The sequence below is a fragment of the Myxocyprinus asiaticus genome, chromosome 18, assembly GCF_019703515.2.
Source record: "Myxocyprinus asiaticus isolate MX2 ecotype Aquarium Trade chromosome 18, UBuf_Myxa_2, whole genome shotgun sequence".
NCBI classification, from domain to species: Eukaryota; Metazoa; Chordata; class Actinopteri; order Cypriniformes; family Catostomidae; genus Myxocyprinus; species Myxocyprinus asiaticus.
Genome location: NC_059361.1, coordinates 26,572,228 through 26,587,016, shown reverse-complemented (window position 1 = coordinate 26,587,016; position 14,789 = coordinate 26,572,228). Strand labels below are relative to the sequence as shown.

Here is a 14,789-nt window from a genome sequence, read left to right as displayed (position 1 = left end):
ACTGCAATCCGATACAAATATTTGTTTACATGTATTCTGAACAAAACATCTGCGCATGCGAAGAGCGTCAATCATTGCGTTCTGAAGCGGAGAAAGCCTGAGAAAATGAGTGGCACCAAAGTCTGTAATTGGTGTTTTTGCTTTGAGATATCTAAAAAAAAATAATAATAATAATAATAATAATAATAATAATAATAATTTTAAAAAAAACATGCCAGAAAAGATTTCTTCTTTTGTTACTCACTCTACTTGGCAAACGAAGAATTAGAAGCAGCGTCTAATACCCTGTCTGCCTTTACCATGTATTTGCCTCATGCCCATTCCTCCTTCAATCTAACCGCAGGCATCTCTGGATGCAAGTTCAAAGACAGGTGGGTAAGAGCTGTCCTTAAAAGGAGTTTACAGATGTGAAATGGAAACAAAATAATAGGGACTTTAAGCAACATCTGCGGACAGGACACTACGCAAAAATCACTAAGCAATAATGACGGCGGAATGGAGCATTTCATTATTCAAGAAAAAAAAGGTAGGCTATTTTAAACAGCAAGAGAAGTGATGCTCGCAGTGATAAATAACTGTCAGAAGAAGAGTTTTACTCTTGTACGATATAAATAGCCAACGTCTAAAACCTATATATTATTATTAATAGTCTACCAATATTTGAGTTTTTTTTTTTATTCAAAGCCTATAAACGTATACACAGATCAGCCACAACATTAAAACCACCTGCCTAATATTGTGTAGGTCCCCCTCGTGCTGCCGAAACAGCACCAACCCGCATCTCAGAATAGCATTCTGAGATGATATTCTTCTCACCACAATTGTACAGTGTGGTTATCTCAGTTACAGTAGACTTTGTCAGTTCGAACCAGTCTGACCATTCTCTGTTGACCTCTATCATCAACAAGGCATTTCCGTCCACAGAATGGCCGCTCACTGGATGTTTTTTTGTTTTTGGCACCATTCGGAGTAAATTCTAGAGAATGTGGTGCGTGAAAATCCCAGGAGATCAGCAGTTACAGAAATACTCAAACCAGCCCATCTGGCACCAACCATCTTTGCACTGTTTTCCTGTACTGTTGCACTGTGTGTGTTAATTGTCTGTAAACCAAAAGTATATGTTGAAAGTATATGTATACTAAATGTATAGTACATGTAAAGTTAGAAGGTCTATGTGTAATATGTTTATATATGTAGCACTGTGGTCCTGTGAGGCATGGCATTTCGTTCCCTTGTATGTCTCTACATATAGCGAAATGACAATAAAGCCACCTAAATTGGTCAATTGACTTGGCCAATCATGCCACTGTCCAAATCACTGAGATCAAATTTTTCCCCATTCTGATGGTTGATGTGAACATTAACTGAAGCTCCTGATCCGTATCTGCATGATTTATGCACTGCAGCCACACGATTGGCTGATTAGATAATCGCATGGATGATCGTTTGACAGATGGGATGGTTTGAGTATTTCTGTAACTGCTGATCTCCTGGGATTTTCAAACACAATAGTCTCTAGAATTTACTCCAAATGGTGCCAAAAACAAAAAACATCCAGTGAGTGGTAGTTCTGTGGACAGAAATGCCTTGTTGATGAGGTCAACAGAGAAAGTCTATGGTAACTCAGATAACCACACTGTACAATCGTGGTGAGAACAATTGCATCTCAGAATGCTATTCTGAGATGCGGGTTGGTGCCGTTTTGGCGGCAGGAGGGGGACCTACACAATATTAGGCAGGTGGTTTTAATGATGAGGCTGATCGGTGTAATATAACAAGTTTTGAGGAGTATGTTTAGGCTATTTACTGTGTTCACTTCGCATCATCTCTTGCAAAACATATTCTAACATTTACTTCCCTAATCTGTCACGTTCGATCGACTGTCACTATGGCAAAGAAATGCTTTAAAAATTATGGTTTCGGGGCCTGGGTAGCTCAGCGAGTAAAGACGCAGACTACCATCCCTGGAGTCGTGAGTTCGAATCCAGTGCGTGCAGAGTGACTCCATCCAGGTCTCCTAAGCAACCAAATTGGCCCGGTTGCTAGGGAGGGTAAAGTCACTTGGGGTAACCTCCTCGTGGTCGATATAATGTGGTTCGCTCTTGGTGGGGCGCGTGGCAAGTTGTGTGTGGATGCCGCGGACAATAGCGTGAAGCCTCCACACGCGCTATGTCTCTGCGGTAACGCGCTCAACAAGCCACGTGATAAGATGCACGGACTGACGGTCTCAGACGCGGAAGCAACTGAGATTTGTCTTTCACCACCCGGATTGAGGTGAGTCACTATGCCACCACGAGGACTTAGAGCACATTGGGAATTGGGCATTCCAAATTGGGGAGAAAAATTTTTCTGTAACCACACCTGCTGCTTAAAGTCCCTGTTAAGAATGACACAGCATTCTTTTTTGCTTTATGTGTTGTCATGAAAGAACATTGTAGGTTCCCGCGAAGAGTATCATGTATAAACATACATACGCACCACATCTCTGCGCATGAGCGCAAGGTAATTTGATTATGATTGATATGATATGATTCAAACGTTTACATGGCTAGTATTTGTATTTTAATCTGATTATTTTAGGTCTCTACCACCCCCTTCAATCGGAAATTTCATTCGGATCCATCTCAATCGGATCATTTTTGTGTTTACATGTAGGCTTTTCAATTCGATTGAGCTATCAGTCGGATTCTAAACAGATTATTTGGTTGCATGTAAACATGGCCACTGTAAGACGACAAATATCTAAGTTTAATCATTGGTTCGACAGTGCACCCTGGCATGTGTTCATTTCCTTCAAAAGATTGTATTTATTCTCTGAAGAGCTAAAAGGGTGTTTAAGTAGCATTATAAAACTCAATGCAAACAACCTGCAGGAGCAGTGAACAAGCCCCTATTAAGAATGAAACAGTATTTCACTATTTGCTTAACTCTCACAAGACTGCTAAGTCAAAATGAAACTGATTCCCTCAAACACTCTAGTACACAGAACACAGTCTAAACATTACAGAGCTCAGGCAGCAAGCACGGGCCAAAAATTTAATAGCAAATCACATGATTTCTGAGAACTATTTGGCAACGAGTGACAGTTCCTGAGAGTACAACTTGCAATAAGGTGAATACCAGACAGCTATCATTGTGCACTGAGCGCAGAATTTGCCTCTAAAACGTAACAACATTCAGACTTGCTTTAAGCATTGAATCTAAGATTTACTTGTCCATGTTTGTGCATGTGAGCTATTAAACTACTGTAACAATCATTTACAAAAATGTACACCTGTAGAATTGAACTGATGTGCAATCACACCATCACAGGTGTGCATGTATAGCATCTTTAAATGTGGCTTATCCAATTTTACTTTTAATGCATAGCTGCTTAGAGTTTTTAACTAAATGTTACATAATGTGAAGCAGTTGACTCTGACCTGATGCCAGGCTTATGTCATGAATAATCTTTTGGTTTTGATCCATTAAGTTCCAAAAGAAATAGAGTTGAAATTCCTTCAATTTGTTAAATACTAAATTAACATTATTGTAAATAGACATTTCTACATTTAAATGTATATAAAATTTGAGGATGAATTTACAGCAGCAGCAACAACTACATTGTTATGAGTGATAAAAGATTACTTATGGCGTAATATAAAATAAATCATATCGTACACCCTTATGATACCTACATTGCTGTTGTTAGCCAAAGCCTTAAAAGGAGTTAACTCCTCCCTACATTTCCTTCCTGTTGATGAGGATGTGAGATAGCCAGATGTCTAATGTTCAGCTAAAGATTTGCACTGATATCAATTTCATCAACCTTATTTTGGACAGCAGTAAACATGCATTCTATCCCATATATATATATATATATATATATATACACACACACACACACACACACACACACAGGTGCATCTCAGATTAGAATGTCATGGAAAAGTTCATTTATTTCAGTAATTCAACTCAAATTGTGAAACTCGTGTATTAAATAAATTCAATGCACACAGACTGAAGTAGTTTAAGTCTTTGGTTCTTTTAATTGTGATGATTTTGGCTCACATTTAACAAAAACCCACCAATTCACTATCTCAAAAAATTAGAATACATCATAAGACCAATAAAAAAAAAACATTTTTAGTGAATTGTTGGCCTTCTGGAAAGTATGTTCATTTACTATATATGTACTCAATACTTGGTAGGGGCTCCTTTTGCTTTAATTACTGCCTCAATTTGGCGTGGCATGGAGGTGATCAGTTTGTGGCACTGCCGAGGTGGTATGGAAGCCCAGGTTTCTTTGACAGTGGCCTTCAGCTCATCTGCATTTTTTGGTCTCTTGTTTCTCATTTTCCTCTTGACAATACCCCATAGATTCTCTGTGGGGTTCAGGTCAGGTGAGTTTGCTGGCCAGTCAAGCACACCAACACCATGGTCATCTAACCAACTTTTGGTGCTTTTGGCAGTGTGGGCAGGTGCCAAATCCTGCTGGAAAATGAAATCAGCATCTTTAAAAAGCTGGTCAGCAGAAGGAAGCATGAAGTGCTCCAAAATTTCTTGGTAAACGGGTGCAGTGACTTTGGTTTTCAAAAAACACAATGGACCAACACCAGCAGATGACATTGCACCCCAAATCATCACAGACTGTGGAAACTTAACACTGGACTTCAAGCAACTTGGGCTATGAGCTTCTCCACCCTTCCTCCAGACTCTAGGACATTGGTTTCCAAATGAAATACAAAACTTGCTCTCATCTGAAAAGAGGACTTTGGACCACTGGGCAACAGTCCAGTTCTTCTTCTCCTTAGCCCAGGTAAGACGCCTCTGACGTTGTCTGTGGTTCAGGAGAGGCTTAACAAGAGGAATACGACAACTGTAGCCAAATTCCTTGACATGTCTGTGTGTGGTGGTTCTTGATGCCTTGACCCCAGCCGCAGTCCATTCCTTGTGAAGTTCACCCAAATTCTTGAATCGAATTTGCTTGACAATCTTCATAAGGCTACGGTTCTATCGGTTGGTTGTGCATCTTTTTCTTCCACACTTTTTCCTTCCACTCAACTTTCTGTTAACATGCTTGGATACAGCACTCTGTGAACGGTCAGCTTCTTTGGCAATGAATGTTTGTGGCTTACCCTCCTTGTGAAGGGTGTCAATGATTGTTTTCTGGACAACTGTCAGATCAGCAGTCTTCCCCATGATTGTGTAGCCTAGTGAACCAAACTGAGAGACCATTTTGAAGGCTCAGGAAACCTTTGCAGGTGTTTTGAGTTGATTAGCTGATTGGCATGTCACCATATTCTAATTTTTTGAGATAGTGAATTGGTGGGTTTTTGTTAAATGTGAGCCAAAATCATCACAATTAAAAGAACCAAAGACTTAAACTACTTCAGTCTGTGTGCATTGAATTTATTTAATACACAAATTTCACAATTTGAGTTGAATTACTGAAATAAATGAACTTTTCCACGACATTCTAATTTATTGAGATGCACCTGTATATATATATATATATATATATATACATACATACACACACAAAACATATGTGAATGGATGACTTTCACCTTCAACATGTCTCCTAACAGTCCACACAGCATTGGGGTTACCGGGCAGCTCAGAAACTGCCATTTCTGAGACCTGAAAAAAATATGCAATACACTTTAACACATTTCTATAGCAATAACCTCTGGAAATTCCTAGAAGCTGAAGTGTAAAACCACACAAGCTGCACAGTACAGGTGTCAAAGTTTCAAGTTGTGAGAGTTGTCACGGAAATGTGATTCTTAACACAAACCTCTAGTCCGTGTCTCAGAACTCTCAGTGTAGATTTGGGTCCTCTACCACATGATACATAGAGCTGTGGGGTGTCTTCATTAGCCAAATCAGCAATCTGTAGAAAAAGCACATTTTCAATTAGTTTATCATCACTTTATGCTAAATTTAAGAAGATACTTAAGGGATGGATGAGATTTCTGATTGAACGTAACTAGAGTTGGAAAACAAGCATTTCCCAATTACACACCATCTAAACTGTTATTTATTCCTAAACATCTGTTTCCATGACAAATTGTGATAATTTCCATCAGTAACTTGGACACAGACCTGCAGCCACTCAAGCATTAGTTTGATTTCAAATGTATTCACTTTCAGTTGACTGACTGCAAAAAACACATTCACACACCTGGCAGGACATGATGGGGGAAAGATTTTCTTGCTCATCCACCAGTACCAAGTTCTTTAGAGGACGTGGTTGAAAGAAGAATGTGTCTCCCTCCTCCAGAGGCATGGCAGAGGAAAACTCTGGTTCTTCATCATCATCACCCAAATGGGCAATCTGATACAAGTAACTAAAAATGACAAAACATAAGTTTTGTTTTGCATTCACACTTCCAAAGTATTGTTTAACACAATGTGTTCAAAATTGCATCCCAGCAGGCAGATTAATGAAGTATCAGGTTAAGCAGAGCATAGGTGAAGGCTGGTAACTTTCACACAATGTAGATTTCAAGATATTGAAACTACTGCTCCCACATTTCTCTTCTACTGGTGTCAGCTTCTATGAGCAACTTGTTGCAATAACTTAAGGAAATGCCACCATATATTAAGTGTTCATTTACTCTTAGGTACCCAAATAAACAGACAGAAAGACCATTTAAATCATCAGATTTGGAACAATGTATGCAAATAGAAATACAACTTACTGGTTTCCAAATTCAGAGGCAACAAATAGGAAGCCAGTCTTCAAAACACACATGGCTGTAGCCACTGGGATGGTATCAAAATACTTCATCCTGATCTCTGTTACCTAAAAGATGTGAACAAACAAACAAAATGTCATCTAGACGAAGCATATCACATTCCAGATTTTCAAATTCTAATGTTCTACAGGGCCTGTATTTACAAAGATATCTCTACGATATATTGAATATTCACAAAATATTCACAATGATTGTGCGAATCCCTCCATGTGTTCTGGCATCAGGACGTTTTAATAGCGTCTCTGAACATCAGATGCAAACAGGGCTTTAGAGTTGTTAAAATTGATTCATTCCTGTTTCAATAAATCAATTCAAAACTCTTATTCAGTGATTTATTTGCGTCACTTAAATGTTCGCACATGTCTCTACATGGCATGATCAGATATCACAACTCTCTCTTCACCAAACAGTCAGAGAAGAGACATGAAGATTCATCACTTCTGCCTCAGAGAACATTATTTCAACTCAACAGAAAACCTTGCTGGTAATCCACTTAAATACACTTAGATTTACAACCATTAAAATATTTAGCTAAACATATTTTTGTAATAAAACATTGCTGTTTATTATCATGTATTGTCATATTGCTGCATATTACAAAACTATTTGAAAAACATGCCTTGACTATTTTTAACTAGATGTTTACTATAGCTTACTTTAACATATAGCATTAAACATTTAGAATCTAATTGGCTACAATGGATGTTTGGTTGAAATGATGGTCCTCTGATTGAAAGACAAATCCCCTTTTAAGCCATTTCAGAGCAAAAATGTAAATTGAGACATTGAATACAATCAAAAAGCTAAATAATATTGAGACGTTTAACAAGAGATGTCTTGTTAAATCACCTAACCCTGCATCAAGTATAGCAATGTAAATAAATTTACTCTTGAAAACCTCTACATGTCCTTAAACTAATTAATGTGACAGATGATCTGAACAAGTCTCTAGTTCTGTGCTCTCACCATCTCTTCATCAGTCTCCAGGGTAACTTTAAAGATGTCTCCTTGCTCTGTCTGGGCCAGAAAGAAAAACATGGACTTGGTCTTGTGGGTGGCAGAGCAGACAAATATCATGCCTCGCTCCGGATCATCCAGGTCATTCTGTTACATGCAAAAAAGTATCAGAAAAAAATGAGAAAGGCAGAGTCATCACATCTGTATTTAATTCATTCTGTAAGCACAATAACTGAAAACTAGAAGTCTATTAGAGTAGACATAACCAACACGACAATATTAAGATCAGAGGTCTTTTGTGTGTCTCCAAAAATAAAGTCAGAGAAGAGACATGAATGCTCATCATTTCAAAACTCATTGTGGTTCACAAATAAACAGGTGGATGTTTAGTGTATTGTGCTAAAACTAAGCTCCAGAACAAACAAACTCACCCTCCTACGTGGGATTGGGCAACGAATGTCTGGCTGGTCCCCAAAGTTTTTGTAGGTGATATAGTTCTCAGAGCAAATAAGCACACCGCTGGGTCCATCAGAACCCCCAGGAACTATGACACAGAGGGACAAGGATCAGATTAACATAGAAACCTATAAGATACTCAGCTAAATTAGTCTCCTCTGAAAGCAAAACTGTTTTTTACTGAGTGCAAGATCATAAGATATCACAACACTCTTCACCAAACAGTCAGAGAAGAGACATGAAGATTCATCATTTCTGCATCAAGAGAACATTGTTCCAACTCAACAGAAAGCCTTACTGGTAATCTACATTCATACACAGGGAAAATAAATTGAGTCACACTTCAATCCTTATCATCTTGGCAGCAATTATGATGAAACAAGCATTAGATAGCAGATGATTTCTGCTTTAGTTATTGTAAAACACAATCTTGTGAATCATTATCAACAAGTAAATCCTAACACTTTGACAGGTCACACCCACCTGTGATGAGGAAGTTGCCGTGTTCCTCCAGCGCCTCACTGTACTTGCGCACCACATGGTTGAGGCCCAAGTCCAGCTCATAGAAGGTCAGAGTCTGTTGTGTGTTTGCGGCAGCCTCACCTGTGGGATCATTATCCGCCTCCTGTAAAACCGTTGAACACCATGGGTTAAAGACATGTCACCAATTAAAAGCCAAGATATAGTTCATACAAAATCAAAGAACTAATGGGTATGACATCATTTGGCCAAAAAGAAGGGGGAGTTTGAGTTAATTTTGGTGGTTCGTAACAGCTCACCTGGGTGAACTTTTAGTAAAACGTCTAACCGTCTGCTAAACACATTCTTACTGCCATTGGTCCACGTTATCGGTAGGTGTGACCTGAAGCCCCACCTACTACTTTGTATAAATTTTTCAGTCAGTATTCAACATGAACACACCGGCGTGCAAGACCATGTAATGCGATTTTTTTTGTTTAATTAGTCTCCAAAAGGAAACAAATCTATTGAGATGTGCCATATGCAGTGAAAGCCATTCACACATCTGCCCAAAGATATTCCTATGCCTGTCATCGTTCTTTTGTCTGTATTCTGCACATTAACACACTTTTATACACCCATCTTTCCAGTTGTACCAGTGTCATCATAAAATACAATAACAGAGTGTAATCGGTGCATATTATGGCTGTGTTAGTGCATTAGCTTCATGAATTCAGAATCTAAACAAGACAAATAAACATTTTTCTAGTGCATAAATATTACTTTAAATCAACATCGAGTGGTCAAAACAGCTTCTTTACTGACCTCATGTGAATTCTATAGAATGAGGCATAAAGTCATTGATTACATATTTTAATGTCACATTAGTTAAGGTTTTACTGAGCGTCCTCATATTTAAATGTACTTCTAAACACCTCCCACAGCGGCGTGGTGGGTGTCCGAATATTCGTAAACAATATACCGTTGCTCGGCTGTTTAGAACTTCTTTTTATCCCTGAACGAAGAACTTCTCCGAAAGTATATCAGGGCCTTAATGGTGATATGATCAAAATCCCTGTCTGATATGTCACAGCCTGATATGAATTACATAAAATCCTCTTCATGGAGATTAAGTAATGTAGCCAGGTATAGGACACATTTAAATAGACCTCAATTAGTAATACATCTTTTTTTAATATTCAGCTTGCTGCTTGTGTATGCATCTTGCTCAAATCTGCATTTGGTCAGATCAATAATGTAAAGGTGCCCTCCACTACAGAATCTCTCAAAAATGACTCTGACCTCATAGTCCATCTCTAGGCAGGCAAACATGGGGTTCTCAAAGCCCACATCCACCCCAACCACGTGGTACACAAGTGTATTGGCCTTGTGTGCCTCCAGAGGAGAGGAGATGGTGAGGCGGGCAGCCGCATCTCTGTTCAGGATGTATACCAACTTCTGCTTCTCTGTGGCACCTGAAATAATACATAAGAATGGGAAAGAATGCATATAAAAATAATGTTTTGAGTTTCTTTTTCAATGCATTTTATTTTGATGAACTGCTTTCCCAATGCATCATGAACTGCACTGCACTCTTTCTTTAAGTGCCACCCAATAAAAACAGTAGTAGAACTACAGTAGTTTTACCTATCATAACAGCTCTGCCCTTAGGGTCTACAGCGAGGAACTGTCCTGGTACGATGCGTCTGCAGCCACTCTTGCCAAACGTCTCCTGGTGTATCTTCTCAAACATGTTTTTGGATGGATGGTACTCCAAGATTACAATACGACCAGAGTCACTCCCTACCACAACATAGTCTAAAATTTCAAGATGAGAGAAGAGATTAACATGAATCCACAGCAACAGAAGGTATTCAGTATAGCCACTTCCACTGCAGTGGCATTTTACATGAACTCACCTTTAGTTCCACCCGTCAATCTGAAGGCCATTAGGGATCGGATGACGCCAAACACCTCCATAGTAAGCAGTGTGTGGACCTTCCCTGTATTGGCATCAGGACGCAGCAGCTCCAGAATTTTCCCACGGGAAACAACAATCTCCTGCAGCTTAGTTCCTAGAGTAAAAGAAAAGAATTGCATGCTTAATTCTAGCTATTAAAACAACCTTAGATGAGAACTTGTTACAATTCAGACTATAATTAGAATTTCCAGAAACCCAACAAATACAGATGGTAAACATTGTTTTTAAGATTTCCTCAGGACTAAATGTTATGCTGAATAGTCAAATGACCCATGTGATATACCTGAAAAGTTGCCATGGATGGCATAGGAGATGCCAGTGGCCCGCTGCAGGGTCAGGTTGTACAGAAACATGGCTGCTGTTGCTGGACCTTCAGGCTCAGGACAAAAGAGCTAAAACAGCACCTGCAACCACGTACCAAAGACAATCCTTACTAAGTAAACACAGGGGAAGACAAACAAAAACGGTCTCTGGAAATTGACTGAGGAAAGCAAAATGACTACCTGAAAGGCAAAAACGTGTGTTTCTTAGGCACAACGGAAAAGTTAAGCTTCGAGCACTGCAGAACTAAGTAAGCTTTACATTTGTGGCCTAAGCAGATGCAGTCCTGTCATTGCGACTCAAATTATTTACCATAATAATATCAGTATACATAAACTCAGTATACTGACTTTAAAACACAAGTTTAGTGTGAAACATTCCCCCTAATAATTTTAGTAACACCACGTTATGTATATTTGACTATATTAAAACTGTACAGTGAGAGAGTTCCTTAGTTTCTCTACACAATAGCCGTCGTCAACCTCCGTGAATAAAACAATCCGCAAAGCAATTGTTCATGTAACTGTACTTTAGTGTAATTTTATTACACATAGACAGCAAATAAACACAACATCTAACGCTACCGGGACTTGAGCTTGCATGAGTTATCCAGCTGCCCATTCATCAATAGCCGGTTGTCTAACAAACTTTGTAGTCAGAATATCATAACTGCTAATTTTGAACGCAGATTTATGTACGACAACATAGGCAAGGTTATTCAGGTAATGTATGAAAATTACTTACCGAAACAGCAACCAGGATGCTGTAGATTTCAATCGGATGAGAAACTTATATATTTCATTGGCCTGGTCGCTTGTTATTTCGAAACGGCGCTTGAACGACAGAGGGCCTCCCAGTACTGTGTCACATATCAGGGCTGGCCTAATACATGCCTGAGAGAAAATGTAGGCACATAAAAAGTGATTTTGTTAGAACGTGGTAGAAATCGAGAAGATTTTTCATATATTTATATTATTTCGATTTGCGATTTTGTTATGGAATGTGATATTAAATTTATCGTTGTTTATATATATATATATATATATATATATATATATATATATATATATATATATATATACACACACACACACACACACACACACACACACACACACACACACACACACACACACACATATACACTATATATGGTAATTTACTCTAGAAAATAGCAAAGTCACTGTTTCATCAACTATACAGTTTGGCTGAGGGAAAATAGCTTTAACCCTTTAATGCACACATCGGGTCTTTAGTGACCTGGGACCTCATTCCACCCCCTTTACCTCATCCATTTTTAGGAGATGTGCCCACACCTCTTTAGTATTCCTCAACCTTTCTCTTTGAATAGTGTAACAAAAAAATAAAAAATGACAAAATTATTTAAAAAAAAATAATAAAATTAAATAACTGCTTATACTGATATTCTAAAGACCCTAGATATGTAATAGGGTTGTGTTTTTTTGCACTTCCCTAAGTCATATGTTTATGATTATTTCATATCTATATACGTTTACTATCACAGGGTATATATTTATTTGTTTATTACGAGACAAATACACTCACTGAGCACTTTATTAGGAACACCTGTACACCTACTTATTAATGCGATTATCTAATCAGCCAATTGTGTGGCGGCAGTGCAATGCATAAAATCATGCAGATACGAGTCAGGAGCTCCAGTTAATGTTCACATCAACCATCAGAATTGGGAAAATGTGATTTCAGTGATTTTGACCGTGGAATGATTGTTGGTGTCAGACAGGCTGGTTTGAGTATTTCTGTAACTGCTGATCTCCTGGGATTTTCATGCACAACATTCTCTAGAATTTACTCAGAATGGTGCCAAAAAAAAAAAAAAAAAAAACATACAGTCAGTGGCAGTTCTGCGGACGGAAATGCCTTGTTGATGAGAGAGGTCAACGGAGAATGGTCAAACTGGTTCGAACTGACAAAGTCTACTGTAACTGAGATAACCACTCTGTACAATTGTAGTGAGCAGAATAGCATCTCAGAATGCACAACACATCGAACCGTGAGGCGGACAACAGCAGAAGACCACGTTGTGCACTTTATTAGGACAGTGTTCCTAATAAAGTGCTCAGTGAGTGTATTGTATTCATACACATGTCTACTATATCAAGTTGATTTTCTGTGTGACAGTGGTGTGTTATCAGAATTCCATATGCACATATACAGTACATATAGTATTAAACATGCTATTTCTTACTCAAGGTGGCGCTGATATGTCCGTGACTGACTTGATGTACATATGACATGGCTATTTTATGAAGAACCAATGTGGAAGTAAACTATTGCAAGTGTATATAAAAATTCCTTATGTGTAGATTATGCATTATACGTAGCTCAGTTTGTGTTTGACAGCCAGTAGTGTGGAAGTAATGAAACCTGTTCTATACTTGTTGCATAATTTCTTTGATATATGAAAAATAATACATCAAAATATATCAGAGTAAATTATATTGTATTATTTTCAAATTGTCTTAATTTTTTTTTTTTTTTTTTTTAATTCACATTATCTGGGCATTTTGTAGATCCATTTGTGTTAGATATACATGTCAGGTCTCTAATGACCCAAGTATGTAACAATGTTTGGCGAAACGGGCACGCATTTAAGGCCATATTTTGACCTTTCTTGCTCTCTCTTTGCAGGCGTGTATAAGTTTGGGTGATGTTGTGGTTACAGTGGAAATCCCAGAAAATAACCACATACTGTTAAAGCCAAGGTGAAATGTTTCATTCTTTCCATTACAACATAAAAACAACTACCAATAATAAAGCTATTTGAAACAAGTTCCACTTTTATATTACTAGACATTTATGGCCAGAAATGACAAGAGACTGAGCCCAAAACATTTGAACTTGTTGCCAGTGGCACACTTTTAATGAAACAGTTATCAGAAATTATCTATCCATAGAAGTTCAAAACATCCAGTGTGCTGTGACTGAGTGGTGTGATTATATTTGGAAATACTATTATTATTTTTAATTATTACTACTTTTCATTTCATATTTTGGCATAGTGTTAGCTAAAGGCTCTGTGCAGTGGGCCCATAGCTTTAGGCTTACTTCTTTAACAGACCCACCCTTGCTTCATCCTACAGTTGGATGCTACAGTACATCATCCTATGTTCTCAAAATGTCAATGAATTTTGGAGAAATGACCCAAGAGAAGCAGCTACTCCCATAACAACTGTATAATTAATCCACAATGTGTCTGAGGTTGCTCAAGCAGCACAGACTTGAAATGACCCCATTGCACAGAGGCAAAGATTGTATGTATAACTCATCCCATTCCATCTATATACTACTTCTGTGATTTATGATCAAATAAAATGAGAAAATACAAGTGTGTGTGTGTGACATTTGTGCAAAGTAGACTAATGTAGAAGCATTTCCTCAAGGCAGCAGTATTGCACCAATTGTGATTTGTAAGAGCTACACGCTAAAAAATCACTGTAGTACATAGGCATTTGGGAGAGTAAAAGCTGAAAACTACACACCTCAAAATCATAAGAACTATAAGCTGCTTTGTAGGTTATATAACTGGTTGTACTAAAACAGATTGCTGTTTTTTTTAGGACATTCATTAAATATAAAAGATACGAAAGGTTTACTGAGAATTACGAGTGCTTTCTTAAATATCATAATTTTTTGTGATTAGTTTGCATTATTTTCTGAGCATCCATTCTCAATAACAGCTAATGGGCTGCTGTGAACACCATCAGTGATGCTCGCTGGGAAATGTAGTATCATATGTAGGGAGACTCGAATGCTTTACGAACCTCATTTTTTTTTTCAGCGGTTGTTACATTAAATACATAAGAATATAAAATGAATTGGGTGAGTTA

The 14,789-nt window shown here is 38.0% G+C and overlaps 1 protein-coding gene and 1 non-coding gene across 3 annotated transcripts in view; both read right to left on the bottom strand.

Moving 5' to 3' along the window:
- Positions 1–11,787, bottom strand: part of LOC127456504 (splicing factor 3B subunit 3) — a 41,898-nt gene extending 30,111 nt beyond the window's left edge. Inside the window, exons 1-12 of one of the 2 annotated variants that reach the window (XM_051725030.1) lie at positions 11,662–11,787; positions 10,880–11,029; positions 10,535–10,690; positions 10,263–10,433; positions 9,918–10,090; positions 8,640–8,781; positions 8,132–8,244; positions 7,710–7,847; positions 6,687–6,790; positions 6,167–6,332; positions 5,780–5,875; positions 5,550–5,622 (exon numbers count right to left, since the gene is read on the bottom strand). In XM_051725030.1, the coding sequence (XP_051580990.1) occupies positions 5,550–5,622; positions 5,780–5,875; positions 6,167–6,332; positions 6,687–6,790; positions 7,710–7,847; positions 8,132–8,244; positions 8,640–8,781; positions 9,918–10,090; positions 10,263–10,433; positions 10,535–10,690; positions 10,880–10,949 (1,402 nt within the window). In that variant the 5' untranslated portion in view covers positions 10,950–11,029; positions 11,662–11,787. The remainder of the gene's footprint in view (positions 1–5,549; positions 5,623–5,779; positions 5,876–6,166; positions 6,333–6,686; positions 6,791–7,709; positions 7,848–8,131; positions 8,245–8,639; positions 8,782–9,917; positions 10,091–10,262; positions 10,434–10,534; positions 10,691–10,879; positions 11,030–11,661) is intronic. The other variant, XM_051725029.1, reaches the window with a different exon arrangement.
- Positions 7,114–7,189, bottom strand: LOC127456550 (small nucleolar RNA SNORD111). The gene has a single exon (XR_007899869.1). It is a non-coding gene; the product is annotated as a small nucleolar RNA SNORD111 (small nucleolar RNA).
- Positions 11,788–14,789: the final 3,002 nt, after the last annotated feature.